The sequence below is a fragment of the Mustela lutreola genome, chromosome 9, assembly GCF_030435805.1.
Source record: "Mustela lutreola isolate mMusLut2 chromosome 9, mMusLut2.pri, whole genome shotgun sequence".
Taxonomy (NCBI): Eukaryota; Metazoa; Chordata; class Mammalia; order Carnivora; family Mustelidae; genus Mustela; species Mustela lutreola.
In genome coordinates this window covers 91,257,444-91,277,376 of record NC_081298.1, presented here as the reverse complement: position 1 = coordinate 91,277,376, position 19,933 = coordinate 91,257,444, and the positions used below count along the sequence as shown (strand labels likewise).

At 35.2% G+C, this 19,933-nt stretch overlaps 1 protein-coding gene across 1 annotated transcript in view; it reads right to left on the bottom strand.

Moving 5' to 3' along the window:
• Window positions 1-19,933, bottom strand: part of APLF (aprataxin and PNKP like factor) — an 81,835-nt gene that overhangs the window by 50,099 nt on the left and 11,803 nt on the right. The window contains exons 2-5 of the mRNA XM_059187854.1: window positions 16,362-16,433; window positions 6,429-6,601; window positions 2,574-2,721; window positions 2,128-2,260 (exon numbers count right to left, since the gene is read on the bottom strand). Of these exons, the coding sequence (XP_059043837.1) occupies window positions 2,128-2,260; window positions 2,574-2,721; window positions 6,429-6,601; window positions 16,362-16,433 (526 nt within the window). The remainder of the gene's footprint in view (window positions 1-2,127; window positions 2,261-2,573; window positions 2,722-6,428; window positions 6,602-16,361; window positions 16,434-19,933) is intronic.

The window sequence follows — 19,933 nt, the reverse complement described above, 5'->3', positions numbered from 1 at the left end:
ATTACATAATATTCTTATCCAAATCAATGGCAAATTGTTATCCTTTGCATTTTTAAGGTGAAGTACTCAAAAAGGTGCTTCATATTTTATTAGGGTACTTCTTGCTAGTGAAAGTTAATAGTTATTTTTAATTTGAAGCAAAATGTATTTTGGACTATTATAAGCAAGCTAATAGTGGTAGCACAGAAGCAGTTACCGCGCAGAACAACTCTGAAAGAAAAGGACTTGCTTGCAGGGAGGCAGCTGACATTGTTCCAATCTTTAGTCAATTGAAGTTATTCTTTCTATATTTGAGAAACTGGTCTACTGAGAGAAAGTGCTAGCTACCCCTTCTCCACCACCATTCACCACTCCCCATTTCCTTCCTGAAAACTGAGGAATTACTGCACTTAATGAGAAATGTTACTGATAAAAATGTTACATATGTAATGGTGGGTGGTGGAGGTTTGAAAACCACTATACTGGAATAAAATTCTTACCAGGAAATCTTGGGTTTATATATGAAAATTCTCCAGATCACATCTCTCACAATATATAATATATAACCTACTTTTCCCAAGAGGTCACTCTGATCCTACGAAATTCCAAACTCGAATTAAATAAGGAATGTTTGGTATATAACATATGTGATCCAAATCTTGAAACTGCTTCTATGACCATGATGCTGAATATGAGAAGCAGTGAGAGCAGTAACAGTCAACTCCAGCACGTATTCAGTTCTGCTCAGGGTACAATGGCAGAGTAGTGTGACTGAACTATTCATGCCAAATAAAACCAGTATAAATTTTGGACAAAATATTAAAAAACAACTATTTGAAGGCATTGCAGAGTGATGAAAAGGCAGAACTGGAAAAATTAAGTATAAGCCAGTTTGTGGATCTGTAGCTTCCCCCTCCCCATCCACCCAGGGCATCTCCCAATCCACAGGTGGCAGAAAACAGCCTTATTGGTTTAACCGGCCAGAGCACAGACTCTGAGGCTTGGTAGAGCAGTTATAAAGTTAGGAAGCCTCAGAGGGCCATGAACCAAAATTTACATTTAAAACTGACCCAAGTCCTTCACTGGCTGCTGAGCCACATGTGGAAGGACAAGCAGCAGATGGAAGCTGCTAGGACTAAGCAGAGGCTGTGGCTGGTGACTGCAGCAGGGGAAAGAGCGGGCAGGGTCCAAATTAGTGCCTATTAGAAGAAGATTGCCTAGTAGGCCAAATTAATCACTATTAAAATAAAAATATTTCTTCAGACGAACATAAAATAAAAAATCTCTATAATATATCATTTATAATATCCAATATCCCATAGGAAGTTACTGAACTTGAGAATAAACAGAAAATGTGACCCATATAAAAGAAAACAGGGGTGCCTGGGTGGTTCAGTGGGCTAAGCCTCTGCCTTCAGTGGGCTAAGCCTCTGCCTTCAGCTCTGCCTTCTGCCTTGACCTCAGGGTCCTGGGATAGAGCCCTGCATTGGGCTCTCTGCTCAGCGGGGAGCCTGCTTTCCAACTGCTCCCCCACCCCCACCTGCTGCTCTGCCTACTTGTGATCTCTCTCTCTCTCTGTCAAATAAATAAGTAAAATCTTTAAAAAAAAAAAAAAAAGAAAGAAAGAAAACTAGCAGTAAATAGAAACTATACCCAATATGGCTACAGAGTTGCAAATAAAAGACTACAACAATGCAGTGAACATTATAGTCTTCAATGGGAATGCCCAGCAGCTGGCATAAATCCCCATGATATCTGCCATGACAGTGAGCTATACTGGGACAGAGGTCCTCTTCTTTCACTCCTCCAGCACATAATCATGTGTGCCTGGCAGTTTTTAATTTAATTAAATTAATTTAGAAAGCTGTGCTGAAAACTGTGCTGACCTTTTATCACTGACATGACACCAACAGGTATGTTTGAAAATCTACATTAACAGCACATAAATCTGGCACATAAATCAAAGGTAATTAGCAGGATGGTGTATGATAAATGACATAACGCAATAGCTTATGTTTTAAGTTAGACTTCATGTACACATCTAAAGAAATGTTAGGCTAAGTGATACACTTATAAAACCACTAGTCTATCTCCATTTGTTCAGAAAAACTTCCAAATTCTGCTTAATGTTTTCAAAACAAAACCTACCCCCCTTGCTGATTGTTGCTGAAAGATTTTGGTCACCGAGATTTTCTGTTAACATCCATGCTGGAAGAATTCTTCTCCTCTGCTCAGGATTTGACTGTTGCTTACTATGGTCTCTACATTCACCTAGGAAACACTAAAAAGACATCTATATCTTAATTATTAAAATAATTATGCAACCTTAATGAAATTGTAAAATTATTTACTTTGCAGGAAACTACCATTAAAAAAACCTATCTGCAAGTATGGGCTGAATTGCTCAAACTTCTCAAAGAAAGAAATTCATTATCTCTATTAGTTGACACGGTGGACTACTGTGATATTCTGTACAGCTTAACATAAAAGCAGCAATGCCGGTAATATTGTCATGATATAGTTCACTTCAGTTGTCTTTTCTCTCCTTGAAATAAGGAGTATGTTACAAATGGATGAGATCTTAAATTTCTCACCTTACTATTTGCAGAAGTAGTTTGGGCCTTAGCTATTTCTGTGCTTCTTTCCAGCTGTGGGGCACCAGTTGTCTCATCAGGCGAGTGAACGGAGAAAGATTTTGGTGTTTCATTCAGTATATTATCTTCATCAAGCATTTGACTATTTCTATAAAATAAAATAATCATTAAAACACTTCTATTATACCATGTCATTATAAATGTAATACTCCTAAGTATATCTAACTAATGAATTGTGCTCCTTCTCTTGGCCTTAGCAAGACAGATGACGAAAAAAGCAGATGATAGCACAGAATAAAATATATAGACTAAAATTATATGTTCTTCAAAAAATACATTTATCTTTCCAAATGATCAGCCTAGAAACCACTAGGTATTTCTAAGATGGATAGTAACCATCTCTCTTAAGGCTTAAGAGCTCTGTCCTTACTCAGTTATTTGTCTCGATAGCCCATAAAAGTTAAGATGGCCACCCAGCACCCCAAGAGAAATGCAAACTGTGAGAATAACAGATAAGCTCGTATGACTTTTGAAGAAAAAAATAAGATCCTGATGTCATGTGCACATGCAGCTGCTACTGGAGTTCTGGCCAGTATAGCCATTTGTGAAATCTCCCCAAACCTGTAGTCCAGTCGGAAGCTAACTCTTCTGACACAAGAACATCCATGGTCACATATGGAACATACTAGCAGAACCAGCTACCTCCCACTTGGCTGCAAAGTGCAGTAAGATCATCCAAAGTTGACGGATTATTATTTACTAATCATACATAAAGACAAGCCAAAAAATGTACTTTTTTGAACATTTGATAAGTTGGAAATACTATTCAGAAATAAAAAGGAATAATCCACTGATACACAACAACATGGATGAATCTCAAAGAAGACAAACTCAGAAGGCTACAAATCATATAATTCCATTTGTACCACATTCTGTGCTTTTGGTGTTCTAAGAAACCACTGCCTAATCCAAAGTCACAAAGATTTATACCTGTATTTTTTCCTAATTTCACAGTTTTAGCTCTAATATTTAGGTCTCTGATTCATTTTAAGTTCATTTTTATATGGTGTGAAGTACATTCTTTTGCATTCTTTTGCAAGTGGATACCCAGTTATCCCAACACCAATTGTTGAAAAGACTACTGTTTCTCCCATTTAATTGTCCTGACAATCTTGCCAAAAATCAGTTGGTCATACTGTAGGGTCTTTATTTCTGGACCTTTGATTCTATTTCCCTGATCTATATTTCTTTCTTTATGCTAGTACCATACTGTCTTCATTACTGTAGCTTTGTAATAGGTTTTGAAATTGGGAAGTGTGAATCCTCCAACTCTTTTTTTTTTTTTCAACTTTTAGGAACTGTTTATTTTCCATCAACCTTATTTCCATTTTGTTTGCCTTTGTGGAAGAGCACCTCAGTGGTTGTTCCTACCTATTCAGTGGCCTGAGAAGTGGGAGCTGCAGACAATCTTCACTGGCAGGCTGAGCGCTCCAGTCTTCAACAGGAACTGCTGAACAGACACAGAGGGCACCTGCACACCTCCAGACCAGTCTGCAACTTCACACTGAGTAGAAGTGAACTCAGAAGCTGGAGCATTTGCTTACCCTGAAATCCCTCGTTGGTCATAGCCTTTCCAGCAATAGCCTGCTATTCGTTTTCAGTGTCGTGAGGATCTCTGGAGAAGCAGAGCTCAGGCACGACCTCCCAAGGGTATTCACAAGAAATGGTACCAGGTATGCACAGAACTTCCCATGCCAGCATTCACCACATCAGACCCGCTATTGAGCTCCCTTGTTGCAACAGATGGCAATGTCCACATAGTGCAGAGGAAAGTCTGCCTTACCCAGAGCGGTGGTAGGAATCCTGGCAGGTTAACGTGAGATGCCTTAAAACCAGTCCTTAGATCTGTGACCACCAGAAGTTGCCTGGATCTGGTTAGTGAAGGTTTCAGGAGTGATGCAGCCAGCAACAGGATTGGCTCCAGTTGCAGCAGCAAACTTCAGCACAGCTCACTGGGCAGTATTCCTGGATGATATGACACTGACATCAACTGGTAACAATGACACGAGCTGCCAGCAGAAGCTTCTCCCAGGTTCTCTTCAGATTTATGATGTATATGCCATCACTTTTCTTTTTCAGATATACTGTTCCATTTGGAAGTCAAGGGTGGTGCCAACGAGCTGGGTTCCTGCTGCAAGGAATTTGAGGACATCCTCTTCCTTCATTGCAGGACATCAGGGGCTCCAGACATTGTGCAAGTTTCTCTTTCAGTTAGAACAGGAATCCCTCAATCCAGCAGGAAGTTTGTTCTGATGGCTTTGGGGGGGTGCTAGGTACCCCACAGGGCATTCATGCAGAACGCCATAGGGACCCTCTTCCCCCGGATAGTGCAAAAAACTCTTCTTCTTTTTAAAGACTGTTTTAGCAATTAAGTTATTCTTTGGGAATTATGCTTTGGGATTAATTTGCTCCTGTCTGCCTATCTTCTTAAAGTAGAAACACAGATCACTGGGCTTACAGCTTTCTTCTAATACAGGCATTTAATACAAATTTCCCTCTAAGAACTACTTTAGGTTCATCTCACAAATTTTTATTTTGTTTTCAGATTTATTTTTTTCAAAATATTTTCTAATTCCCCTTGTGATTCTCTTTGACCTAACAGTTATTTAGAAGTGTGTTTAATTCCAAATTTTGGGAGATTTTCTTTTTTATAGTTATTAATTTTTTTTAAGTAACCTCTATGCCCAACATGGGGCTCGAGCTCATGACCCCAAGATCAAGAACTGCATGCTCTACCAATTGAGCCAGCCAGCCACCCCTATTGTTACTGACTTTTAATTTAATACTATTGTAATCACAGAACACATTCTGTACACTTTTGTCCATCTACTTCTGTTAGTCCAGTTTATGTAGACTATAATTTAAAAACTGACAGCACCTGGGTGGCTCAGTTGTTAAAGCGTCTGCCTTTGGCTCAGGTCATGATTCCAGGTCCTGGGATCGAGCCCTGCATCAGACTCCTTGCTCAGCCGGGAGTCTGCTTCTCCCTCCACCTCTCCCCCTGCTCCTTCTCTCTCTCTCTTTCTCTCTCTCACACACACACATACTCTCTCTTGAATAAATAAATGAAATCTTTAAAAAAAAAAAAGCCGAAACAGTGGCAAATAATCTGCTAATGACTGCCTCAACAAAACTAGTGTATTAACTTTACATTAGATGTTTATTGTAATACCTTATTTCCTCAGTTTCCCAATTCTATATTTTCTGTTATTTTTACAAGGAGTTATACTAAGCCAGAGGGATTAAATACCTTAATAAAATTTAAAAAGCTAAAAGAAAATATTAAGAAAATGTACTTGGTTTCAAATTACCTATCCTGGTTACTATTAGATGGGAAATACGTTCTGAACACAATGGTAAAAGACACCACATATGCGAGCAATCACTATTGAGGTGTAGGTTTCCAATGTCAAATGTTTGCTAGAGAAACACACACGAACACATATACTATACATACCCCATGTAACTCCTATACTGCAACATAGTTTAATCCTAGAATGGTTTCTACTGAAGCATTTGTGGATGGCTGAGGAATTAGGTTACAATTACCATTTTTTAAAAAATTCTTTTATTTAAGAAAAATTTATTTTAAGATTGTATTGATTTATTTGACAGAGAGAAAGCACAAGCAGAGGGAGTGGCAGAGGGAGAGGGAGAAGCAGGTTCCCCACTGAGCAAGAAGTCGGATATTAGGCTCGATCCCAGGACCTGAAACAAAGGCAGACACTTAACCAACCGAACCACCCCTAGGTTACAATTACTATTACTTGATCTAATTTCATCAGGCAATCTTACCTTAAAGTACATTCCATTTCTGCTTCACAGGGTGTAGAGGAAACCAAGAAAATATATTTGTCAACTAGCAAAGAAAAACTGTCTCCAGGATTCAACCAGCGCCATAGATTTCTCTTCAAGGGTAAGAGCTGGCTCTTCTCGGAAGACTGATAAAAACATGGATTTGTGTGTATCTAACAACAACAACAAAAAAAATAGGGATAAAATTCTAAATTATGAGAATAATACAACTAACATGAACTGATCCAAAACTTGGGTATCAAAACAATTTCATTGCAAATTTAGATTAAAAGTCTAATAAATCTTGTACTTATAAGTACAATAATTATTATCTACACAATACTTATCTACATATAATTATTATCTATCTAGATTATATAGATAATATCTATATTATCTAATTATTATCTATAGATATATCTATATTATCTAGATAATAATATAATTATTATCTATATATAATTATTATCTATTATCTCTATCAAAATGGGAAGGAGCTAAAACATACCTCTCACTTCTGTAGGAATCAAAGAAAAAAGCAAAGTTATCAATTAACTCGTTAGAAGATATTTCTGCTTTAAGAGGGACCATCAGACATTAGAAGGAGAAACACAAAAAATAATTCTCAGTATGGAAACTGAGTCCCCCAACTTTCAAATCCATTTTCAAGGAATTAGTGAATTCAAGGAATTCAAGGAATTCACTAATTCCTTGAAAATGACTAATTTCTTTCATATTTATTTTCTTCCAGTAAATTCTTACTATGAGTAAAAAAAAATGAGATATTATAGGAAGAGAGACTTTGATCAAATCTCTCAAGCAAATAACATAGCTTGTTTGGATTGTTTTTGCTCTTCACTGAGGAGTTTTCTGACATAGACTAATAAAGAAAACAGAGCATTAAAACAAAAGCTGCCAATAAAAAATAAGCATTGTTGCCTACATGCCCAAATTAAAAATAAAAAAAAGACAATGTTGAAAGCTATAATGAATACAATCTATCCAGTTCTGGCAATTTAATTTCATGAAGATCTGGCCATATATTTTTCCTATGTGTATCTGCAATTGAAAACAGTTCTATTTCCTTTAAATCTGTTAAAAGAAAGGAGTGAAATAAAATTTGGAGATAAAGAGCAGAAACAGAAATTTAAAAAGAGACTTTACCAATTTGTTAGGCAATCATTTTACAGTCAGAGTTATTTTACAAATTACATATAAGACTTCATAAGAATGAACAGGCAACGGAACACCATATTTATGTAACACCATATTGCTAAAAAGAACTGTGAATGTTTGATTTTTAAAAATCAAGCTATAATTTAAACAATGTTTATAAGCCTTTCATTATGCTCTCAACCACTCCTAATTTATCTCCCAGAGTGGCTCTGGCTCATGGTTAGAGTTTTTGAGGCAGGACAAACCACCAGATTCTAAGCCTGTGTACACTGTTGGGCTTGAAAATTGTTCCGTTATTCCTCAGACTTTTAAATGAAGCCTCCCCTTCCTTGAGTGCACCACAATCATCAGGGTCTGGAATGCTGAGTAGCAGGAAGGACAAGAGTTGGGACAGAAATATCCATAGCTTCTGCCTGAGCCTTGAATGTTCTACAAATGAGGCTTGCTTCTAATAGGCTAAGATAAGATCATGTTCTTATTCCTAAGTATTTTAAAGATTCAGATGAATCTCTAAACAACATTAAATTAACAACAGTGCTAAATTTTCTTTTTTTTTTTTTAAGATTTTATTTATTTATTTGACAGATAGAGATCACAAGTAGGCAGACAGGCAGGCAGAGAGAGAGGAGGAAGCAGGCTCCCTGCTAAGCAGAGAGCCCGATGGCGGGGCTCGATCCCAGAACCCTGAGATCATGACCTGAGCCGAAGGCAGAGGCTTAACCCACTGAGCCACCCAGGTGCCCCAACAGTCCTAAATTTTCAAAGGTCAAGATGTTAAATACAAAGGCATAATATTCTAAGGGTAGGAAAAGTAAAATGCTTTTTAAAAAAGGAAACTAATTACATTCCTTTAATAAGGCATTGCAAACCCAAAGCCAAAGAAACATTCATTTTCAGTATTTTTTACTTAGTTGGATGTACTTAACATTTAAATTTTAAGCAGTAAAATATTTGGTATTTAGCAAATCCAAAGAGAAAGTGAACCAATGTATGTGGTCCATGATCATCTTTTTCTTTTCCAAAAATTGTTCATACAAGGGATTCCAGAACCAAGAGCAAAAATGACATTCCTATAACTAACCTAATACTTGATCCTATAATTTATTATTTTTTAAAATTATGATCCTATAATTTAAACTAAATAAATATTACTCATTGAATAAGTTTTTAAAATCTATGTCAAACTACGAATGCTTCAGGGCACCTGGGTGGCTCAGTTGGTTAAACATAACGACTCTTGATTTTGGCTCAGGTTGTGATCTTAGAGTTATGAAATCAAGCCCCCTGCTGGGCTCCATGTTGGGTATAGAGCCTGCTTAAGATTCTCTCTCCCTCTTTCTCTGCTTCCTGCCCCCTCTCCCTCTATAAAGAAACAAAACCAAAAGCAACTATATGTTCTCTAACTAAAAAGCCACACAGACATGAAAACCAAAATAAAAGATAGTTTTCTAAAAGTTATGAAGAAGACAGAAGCTTAGCAATATTAATAAACAAAGAGGGAAAAGATAAACACACACACACACAAATTTTGGAATGAAAACAATGACATAAGTACACATAAAACTTGGCAGAATACTACAAATATTTCATGGCAATGTATTTGTAAATATGGCCAAAATTGACAATGATCTTAAAGAATATACACCAAACTTACTTAAAAACAAAAAAGTGTGTGTGTCTTTTTGAATTAGACCTATCTTTTAAAAATATAATCAGTAATTAAAAATCTTTCTGATCTTTCCCCAACCCAGACCTAAATGGATTTAAATTTTTTCTGAATATTCAAGTCTCCCTAAGACCAGAAAAAGATGGAAAGCTCTCCAATTCCTTCAGTATGGCTAAGTTAACTTTGATTCTAAAAGCAGATAAGGACAGGCAAAATACTGGCAAACCTAAATTCACAGTGAATAAAGAGATATAATCCACCTATATGAGAAGCATATTTTTGGGAAGTGCCTTTTAACATATCCATAGGATTATAAGTGCAAACTTAAATATATTATGTTACAATTTTAGAAGTGGTGCAAAGGATGCATTATCCCTAAAGAAATGGAACTAAAATACAAATTAATTTTCCATAGCTTTCTCTTATAATTATCATAAATATTAAATGATTGATGTGCACCACCCCAAAAAGTTCCTCTTATTTTCAATGTTTTCTTTTATTTAATTTGGAAGGCATTTTTTCTTTCTTTCTTTCTTTCTTCTTCTTTTTAACAAAATGAGCTGTGGAAGAGCTATTGCAATATTTTATAGCCATTTTCCAAGTATACTCATAATTTCTGAGGAAGAAAAACAATCACAACTCGGGAATTTTACTACGCCAAGAAAAAACACAGTCACCCAAAGATGTATATTTTGAATAGATTAACACCAAGTGGCAAAAACATATCTAATCCTTTGCAACTTACATGTAGTTATAGAACTACTCCCTCAATCACCCAAGAAACAAAAAGAGTTTCTTAAAATGAAATAAAAGCATTGACAGCTATGAATTTACCCAGAGGACATAACTAACCACTGGTGATGCAGTGATTTACAGACAGCACAGTCGCTTTGCCTTTATAATACATTTTCTCCCGCTGATACCAGACAGTAGATTAAATTTAAATGACACACAAAAAAGCTAACATCATCTCCTCATGAGCTAACATTATCTCCTCATGCACTATTTCCAAGAACTGCTGAAAGCTAGAGCTTTTTTTAAAGGAAATGTTAGAGGAAAAAAAGACAAATTCATCCAATTTAAAAGTACAAATTAGTAAATGCCCTAATCGCATTCATCAATCATTGTCAAAGTTACATTTCTATTTGATTGGAATTCTAATTTGAAGGAAAGCAGAAAAATATTTAATTACTTAAACATAATTTGGAGGAGTACACAACCTACAGAAAGGATTGTAACAAAACATTTGCTCTAACTCATTTAAAGAAGTTTACAAAAACTTTTTAAAGTAAAACTTGTCTCAAAATTTTATCACAGTTGTATACATAGCCTGCTTTAAAAGACCAATTTATTTGTGACTGATTAGAGAACAGAGAATAAATGATATTTAGCACACATTAAGGTAAAATTAATGAATTATTAGTCACTCGTCTACCTCATTATTTTCAAGACCTTAACATTTCCATTCACAATTAAGGTCAGTTTAGAGTTTTTCTAAATTTCTCTAAATCGCACCTTGAAGGTATAGGTACAATAAGCAGCTGTATAAATCAGTATAAATAAATAAATAAATATAATTTCAAGGAGAGAGGCATTTTGTTGAAATTACATTAACATGAAAAAGAAATCAAGCATTACATAAAGCAAAGGACCTATGCATACATCACCAAGTCCAAGAAGCAGTTTTCCTTCAACTGGTAAGGTATAAACAATTTGTGGGATAAAATTCAAAACCCAATTAAATATTGTTCTAAATGCAAAATCAAATTCTAGTACTAGAATTGTACATATCTTTAAAAAAATACACTTTTTCATGCCTTCCAATGTTTGGCAGTTTGGCATTACAGAAGGAACTGCAACCACACCATACTATTCTCTACACCTTCTTCATGTCATAAGAATTCCATAATAATTTTTTTAAAACATAATACATGTTAGATACTATGTGTGGACCCACCACACAGTTTCAGAAAATGTGTATTAACTTTTGATGTCCCTTTCGAGTCTTTCCATATCTCAGTCTCTTCTCAGTTCCTCAGAGATAATTATTATACCAATTGTTGTATTTGTCACTTCCTTAGGCCATTTTCTTCATGGTTTTATCACCTAAGCTTATGACAGAGAATGTAATGTTTTATTTTGTAGAATTTTTAATCTTATATAAAAGAAGCTATACTGTATATATTCTTCCAAGGTTGCCTTTATCATTATCATGTTCCAACTCTAATCCATATTTATGTTTTCACTATAATTTATCTTCATTGTTGTAGGATATTTCATTAAATGAATATATCACAATATATTTATCAATTCCATTGTCGATGGAAATTAATGTTGTGTCTAGTTTTTGCTATGATATAAGCAATTTTGCCCTTCAGGTTCTTGTACACATCTATTAGTACATATGTGTGTGTGAGGTCTGACTTGTAGGGAATGCATTCCTTCATCTTTAGGAAATAAGTCAAGCTACTCTCTAAAGTGGCTGCAACATTTAAGCTCCCACCCAAACTTTATAACTATTCTACTTCTTCTACATTCTCATTAACACTTCAAATTGTTAGACTTCTCATTTTTGCAATCTGTTGGGTTTTAGTATCTCACTGCAGTTTCAGTTACATTTCTCTATTTAATAAGAGGGCGGAATACCTTTTCCATGTTTACAGTCAGATTTCCAATTCTATAATGTGCCATTCGAGTCTTCAGCCCATTTTTCTATGGGATTGTTTATCTTTCTCTCACTGATTGAAGGCATTTGCTATATATTTTGGATATAATTCCTTCGTCAATTATATGTGTTTTAAATAACTTCTTCCTGTTACACTTATCATTTTCATTATAATCCTTGATAAGCAAAGGTTCTTAATTTTAATGTAACTGGATTTTTAAAAAGATTTTATTTATTTATTTGACAGAGAGAGAGCGCGCACAAGCAGGGGGAGCAGAAAGCAGAAGGAAGGAGAAGCAGACTCTCCACTGAGCAGGGAGCCCAATGCAGGGCTCAATCCCAGGATCCCAGGATCTCAACCTGAGCTAAAGGCAGATGCTTAACCGACTGAGCCAGCCAGGTGCCCCTGTAATTGGATTTTTTTTTCAGTCTTTCTTTTAAAACTATTCCCGCCTTTATTTTTTTTTAAATATTTTATTTATTTATGTGACAGAGAGAGATCCCAAGTAGGCAGAGAGGCAGGCAGAGAGAGGGGGAAAGCAGGCTCTCTGCTGAGCAGAGAGCCCGATGCGGGGCTCAATCCCAGGACATTAGGATCATGACCTGAGCCAAAGACAGAGGCTTAACCCACTGAGCCCAGGTGCCCCCACTTCCCTCCTTTAAGGCCACCAAGATTTTTTCCCATATATTCCGAGAGTTTTATAGTTTTGATTTTCACATTTAAACCACCTAAAACTGATTTGTATATATGGTTTGAGGTAGGGATCTAATTTTTTTCCCTCAGACAAATAACATACTCTCCCAGTACCATTTCTTGATGAAAAGTCATCTTGTCCAATGATAAGCAATGCCAGCTCTGGGCCAAATCAAATTCCCACATACATAAGACTGAACCCAAGATTGCTTTCAGTTGTAAAATTCTGTTCAACTGAAGGCACAAAAATTTCTTGTGGGGGGGCCTGAGTGGTTCAGTGGGTTGAGCCTCTGCCTTCAGCTCAGGTCATGATCTCAGGTTCCTGTGATGGAACCCCATGTCAGGCTCTCTGCTCAGCAGGGAGCCTGCTTCCCCCTCTCTCTCTCTCTGCCTGCCTCTCTGCCTATCTGTGATCTCTGTCTGTCAAATAAATAAATAAACTCTTTAAAAAAAAATTTCTTGTGAAGAAAAATCAAGTTACTTTTAACTTCAAGAAATTTTTTTTTATAGAAGAGAATACCAAATGGCAAAAGAATCCGGAGTTGGGAAATATAATGGGGAAAAAAACAACAACAAACAAACCTTAGATAGATTTCAAAGAACCTCAGTTCTAAATCCCATTTGACAACTTGCTGACTATATAATATTATGCATTCTTCAGAAGGCCTTAATATTCTATGCTGTCAAAAATAATGCTACCAAGAAAAGGGTAAAAAATATTTATCTTTCTCCCAAGTATATAAGATTACATTTACTAGAAAGTTCACAAGTTATATTAAATAACATTTAAAAGAAAAGTATAAACAAAGGTGTAAATAAATAATTATAACAAGTTTTAGTTTCATATCTATAATGTCATGAGGAGTTTTGGCTATACCTTCTAATTTTGTATCTACCACCCTGTGATACTCAAAAGATACTTGTTGACTTCCTATAGTTGTTTTGCATTAGTACAGTCTAATTCAAGATCAAGTAAATAAAGAAGAAAGGTGTTCTCTAAAAGATACCTTCTTTTAATTAAAAATTGTTAAACTCTCATGTAGAAATTTGACCCATTTCACAAAAAATAAAGTTTAACTCAAAGAAAGAATTTTCTATTAACAAAGTTTTAAGTATACTTATATTATTACTACTTTTTTGAATAGTCATAGAAGATCAAAATAAATCTGAATACTTTTCATCCAAGTATAGACACAACTCCAGTTAAGTATCTTTATTAAGCCAATCTGGAAAAAATTCTAGTTTTTAATATAAATGTCCTGATTAACACTGAGAAAAAAATATATGTAAGTTTTTCAATATTAACACTTTAGTAAAAATGATGGTTTCCCAAATGGCATACCTTGTATACATAAAAAATTTAATGCTGTGTAACTTTTGTTTTAAGAAGGGTTTCTTCTGGGGCGCCTGGGTGGCTCAGTGGTTAAAGCCTCTGCCTTCGGCTCAGGTCATGATCTCAGGGTCCTGGGATCAAGTCCCGCATCAGGCTCTCTGCTCAGCAGGGAGCCTGCCTCCTCCTCTCTCTCTCTCTGCCTACTTGTGATCTGTCTGTCAAATAAATAAAAATCTTTAAAAAAAAAAAAAAAAAAAGAAGGGTTTCTTCTTAGCACTGAGTAAATAAAAATGTAAAAAGAAATCTAATAGTTATTCAATTCTTCACAATTCAGCTGATTAATCTGCTTACAAATAAATGTGCTGAGTTCTCAAAATGGATCATGTCATTGTCTACAATTCTTCTGCTACAACAAATCTTGCAGATATTATTTGAAACAAAAGCAAAGCTTCGAAAATATCAGGAATTACAGGTATAAACCAAGGATCTGTCTTATAAGTTGACTAAAGAATAGTCTTGGCTTATTGATTAATTTCTGTGATATATGTATACGTAGTAGGATTTGAATACTAATAATGCAAATCTAGAAAAGTCTACAAACCTACTTGCAGGAGCTGATATTCCCTGCTTTGGTATCAAAAATAACTAGAAATCTAATCATCAAGGACTATTTAGATGTTACATTTTCCAAAAAGTACATACTCACCAGAAGGTCTCCATTTCGTTAATGTGAATGATAAAGAGTAGTAAATCTAAATAATGTAGTAAGTATTCAGTTGTAGGTATTCTTTGAGGAGCCAAGTGTATTTTTGCTGTAATTACTATTTTGAAAAAAGTAAATATCAAGTAATGATATGCTTTATCAGAAAAGTCAGGATGGGAATTTAGAGATTCCTATATACTCTACCTCAATATGCTTCAATAACAATAAAAATAAACTTGTTTATTTTAGGTCATAGTTGTTCATGGAAATAGTGTTAGAAATTATGTGCTAGAACTAACATAATTTTGTAAAAATTCATGCTATCTCCACTTTTAAAAGTGCAACATATAGTTCTCACTGCAGCATTTCTTCATGCATTCACAAATATGAATTAAGTACCTATGATGTGCTCAGCATACGCTAGATACTAAAGATACAAAGATGGGTCAGTGTTCCTATATTCAACAAGTTTATGATCTAGAAAGTCATCTAAGAAGAGGATAGTGGGAGAGGATTCAGAGATGAACAGCTAATGGTAAATAAAGGGGCTCCCACAGGAGAGATGACTGTAGCTATCAGCACTTTTCAAGATAAGACAATGCAGAATGATATACAAACCTTTTTTCAAGTATCTATTTAATCGAGATGGGGTAAATTCAGCTTTATTCAAAACTTTTCCAATGCCAGAATTAAAAGGATACTTCTCATGTTTGGAAACAGCTCAACATAGGATAATAAAAGTACTTTTACATGTAAAAGAAAGAACTAATGATAAATAAAGGCAGCTGTACATATATAAGATGAAAATACAAATAGGTTTAAAAATATTACAAATTAATGAATTTCATTCCATAATAATTTTACCACCACAGTATCTACTCCAAAACAGATGGACCCTCGTACACATATTCTATTCTCCTATACAACACACTGTGCAAATGGAAAGGAATAATCACATAGTATATCCTCAGAAACGGATATCCCTACAATATATCAGTGCTTAAACTATAAAGCAAGCAATTAAAATGTAAGTCCTCAATAAGAACTTTCAAATTAAAATTATTTATGCAACCCTAAAATTTAATAAGGTCTAAATTTTAGAATTATTCAATTCTACACACAGAGGTACAGAAATCTATTAAGGTACAATCCTGTAACATTTAAGTGACTTCAGTCACTACTTCACCTCTTTCAAACAAACCATTATATAGTTATAGGCTTTCTTATAGAATCTTAGTTGTAATACCCAGTCATAATGTATACATGAACTGGTAGTTAGCTTTCACTGAAATTCTTTTTTTTCTTTTAACGATTTTATTTATTTATTCAACAGAGAGAGAGATCACAAGTAGGCAGAAAGGCAGGTAGAGAGGGAGGGGGAAGCAGGCTCCCTGAGCAGAGAGCCGGTCCCAGGACCCTAAGATCATGACCTGAGCTGAAGGCAGAGGCTTAACCCACTGAGCCGCCCAGGTGCCCCTTTCACTGAAATTCTAACTAGATAAATGTAGCACTGCCTTACAGGAAAATAAATAAATAGTTTAGATATTTATCTCCCAATTATCCTCTAGAAGTAAGGATATATTCATTCTGACATCACTCCCTATTTCCATAACCTTAGAAATAAGCCACTTTAATCAGGAACTGAAAAAAGGTGAGAGGCAAAAAGTTAAAAACAATTCATGAATAACATATATACCGGTTTGATTCGAAGCTGACCACCAACCACCTCAAGAATGGCATGTCTTCTGGACACTCTCTTGTCTGTTACCTATGGGGGAAAAAAATTAACATTTCAAATACGACTACCTCCATAAAAAACAACAGTAACAACGACAACAACAACAAAACCAAGAGCAAAGTTTCTAAAATTAGTAGGTTAGATATGAAATAGTCACTTAGCAACTGTGTATTAAAATGATTGTCTTCACTGAACAGATGATGAAACAACTCTGGGATTAAAGGAATTGCCCAAGGTCTTAAGAAGAATAAATGGCAGAACAGAGACTCAGACTTGGAATCTAACACATTCCAAAGCCTTTTATCATAGTTTCCATTCGAGATAAGTATTCTGTGAGGATTCTTATCAATAGAATTCATAAAATGAGAAAAAAAAATCTATATATGGTGTATTTATTAGAAAACCTTTTAAATACAAGAAATACATAGTATGTTATGATGACAAAAGGATTTAAAGAGCAGCAGTCTGGTAAATATAAAAGGGTGACTGCAACTTTTAGGGTCAGGCAGACCAGCAACAGAGCCCTAGGGCCATCAGTTAAGTAGTTAAGAGAACAGGAGGGTGGGAGGGAAAGTGATGAAAATCAAATATTTACAGTGAAGAAGAGATTATCATTTATATATCCGTGTGTGTGTGTGTGTGTGTGTGTGTGTTTATAATACAATATATACACATATACTAATATTATCTAATAACATATATTGAATGTATTTGCTTCCTGTTTTGAACCAAGAGTGTTCTACTTATGCTCACAAGCATTTCTGCATACCAAAGATTAGAAATCACTTGTACTTTAAATGCTGAAATTGCCAATTGAGCCTTCCCTGCAAGGCTATAAACATAATAGTTAAGATTTCCTTTACTATTTCTGGCAGATACATGATAATAACATTTTATGCACAAACTTTCCTTAATGTCATAATTATCTGGCCCACCTCTTGATCACTTCAACTCTGATATTATCCATTTCAAGACCAAAATTATCGGTAAAAACAGACTACAGCAATGCCTAATTCAATTAAACCCATCAGTTCTGCAAAAACCTGAAAAAATGTGAAAGTGCCAGGAATCAGTACTCATTCATTTTTCTTAAACAGAGAGCAGTTCTGCATGTAAGACAATGACTGTATAAAAATAGACCTCACAGTAGAATGAATTCCATAAAGGTATATTTGCAATAGCTACAGTTAATTTTTAGAACATTCTCTAAAATAAAGTATCTTAAAAGTAGCCCACTTAAAATATACACATTGTTGGCCACAATGGCTAGTTCAGAAAAGTAAATATATTACTTTTTTTTTTTTTTTTTTAAAGTAGGCCCTGCACCCAAGGCGAAGCCCAAAACAGGGTTTGAACCTACAAACCTGGGATCAAGACTAAGCTGAAATCAAGAGTCAGATGCTTAATGGGCTGAGCCACACCACCACTCCTCAGAAAAGTAAATATAAATTAATAATCTATTCTATCAGAAAGGAGAGAAGGAAACTGGAGGTTCCTATATTCTCCCCCATCATGTGCCTTTGCAGCCAAAAACAACAGCAGTTGCCTGATAACCCACTTTACCATGTGCACAGATTCTATCATTTACACAGAACATTCACTTAAATGCTGAGATTCACTATAATATTGCCATAGGTTTATTCACATTTTACAAATTTGGAAATTGAAAGTCTAGAGAACTGAAACTTAAGTAACTTGTGTGTGCCACTCCTCAAGCAGGAAGCACTCCAAATCTATACTCGTTAATAAAATAAGTATGTGGGGAGAAGTCATGTATGATTCTATACCTGCATATAATCATTTAGAAACAGTTTCAAGAAAAGAAAATTACTCTGTGTCAGGGAGTAAGAAGCTTCTAATTCTAACTTGGGTAGTAAGACTCAATAATACAAATTGATTTTCTAACCAATTGAGCAGCAGACTGTCAAATATAAAACCATGGTATGCAATGATGGTTCCTTTAATAGTACAGCTTCAGTTTCTTTCTCTTCCGAACTATATTTTTGCAGGAAGCAATACTGGACTTTTCCTATCTCAGTCTTTCTTTGAAGGAGGCTTTCCTGACACTGGCATGAAAAAATTATATGAAGGCATAATATGCCCTCTAGTGGACATTTCATTCCACAACAATGTCATTTCACGGCAAGCTGTGCATTTCTATAGTACATTTAATAAATGTTCTTTAAAGAGTCTTTAAAGTTAATATTGTTTGGGCATTTACCTATAACAGTCCCTTTTAAACTGTATGGCTAAATCATGAATAAGTTAAAAAATAATAATTTATGTTCCCTCTATGGTAAACTTACAGTTTTAACGAATTATCATTAGAGCTTATGTTGATTTCAGGATGGTTGTGGGGTGGTAGAAGGTAGAGGGTATGTGAAGGCTAGGTCATAAATAGATTATCCTAAAGATCTGATGACCTGCTTCATTTTCTTTAAAGGTTTATTTATTTTTTTAAAGATTTTATTTATTTGACAAGACCACAAGTAGGCAGAGAGGCTGGTGTGGTGGAGAGGGGGAAGCAGGGCAGGATCCCTGCCTAGCAGAGAGCCTAATGCAGGGCTCAATCCCAGCAAAGATCACTGCTCCTTAAGCAGAGTAAATATCCATATATTCTTAACTACTATATTAACTGTAATAGTAATTGTTTATCGAGACCAAGGTGCTGTCCTATCATTCATCAGGTATCATTTTTTAATATCCACAAAACCTGCAGAAAAGACACTATTATCTTTATTTTATAAGTGAGAAATGAAAGTACAAAGAGGTTAAGCAACTACTCAAAGTTACACAGCCAATAAGCATGACCAGACTTTAACAGAAGGAATCTGATTCTAGAGACAATCTTCCTTTTAACACTTTATTGCCTCCCTCATTACATAAAATATATTTTTTTAGAGTATTTACCACCAGCTTAACTGTCTAAACTAGACAGTAGTAGTAGTAAACTAAACTACTAAAGAACTGGAAATAAGGCAGAATGACTATTTATTAAGCAAATAGACATTCTGAGAAAATCAAGCCCTAAATAAAACTCCAGAAGGTCTTCAGGTTTCATTTGGTCCTATTTATTCTAATGTCATAGCCAAGTCTAACAAGATATGTTACTGGAATTCCCAAGAGTCTATGGCCATACCACCCTGAATGCACCCAATCTCATCTGAATTTCTAATTCTCTACTCCCAGTAGACAATGAAGTGGATAGGGCTTAGTAGATGGTGCATTGGCTGACAATGGGGAAAAATGACTGATGTTGGTCTGCAAGTGGAACAACCAAGCTATAGAAAACCGAAGAAACCCAAAGACTCAAAAAGATTGCTCTGGCTAGAAGCTAATGAGTCTAGGGACAAAAGGCATTACATACTTCATACGTTACTAAATATTTAACCAAGTTTACTTGTTGATTATCGTGTTTAAATGAAAACTTCACTTGAAAATGAGACACTTCACATTTTAGAAAGCCACAAAAATAGTTAAAATAGAGGAATTCCAATTTCCTATCAAATAACTGTAGCCACCTAAATACT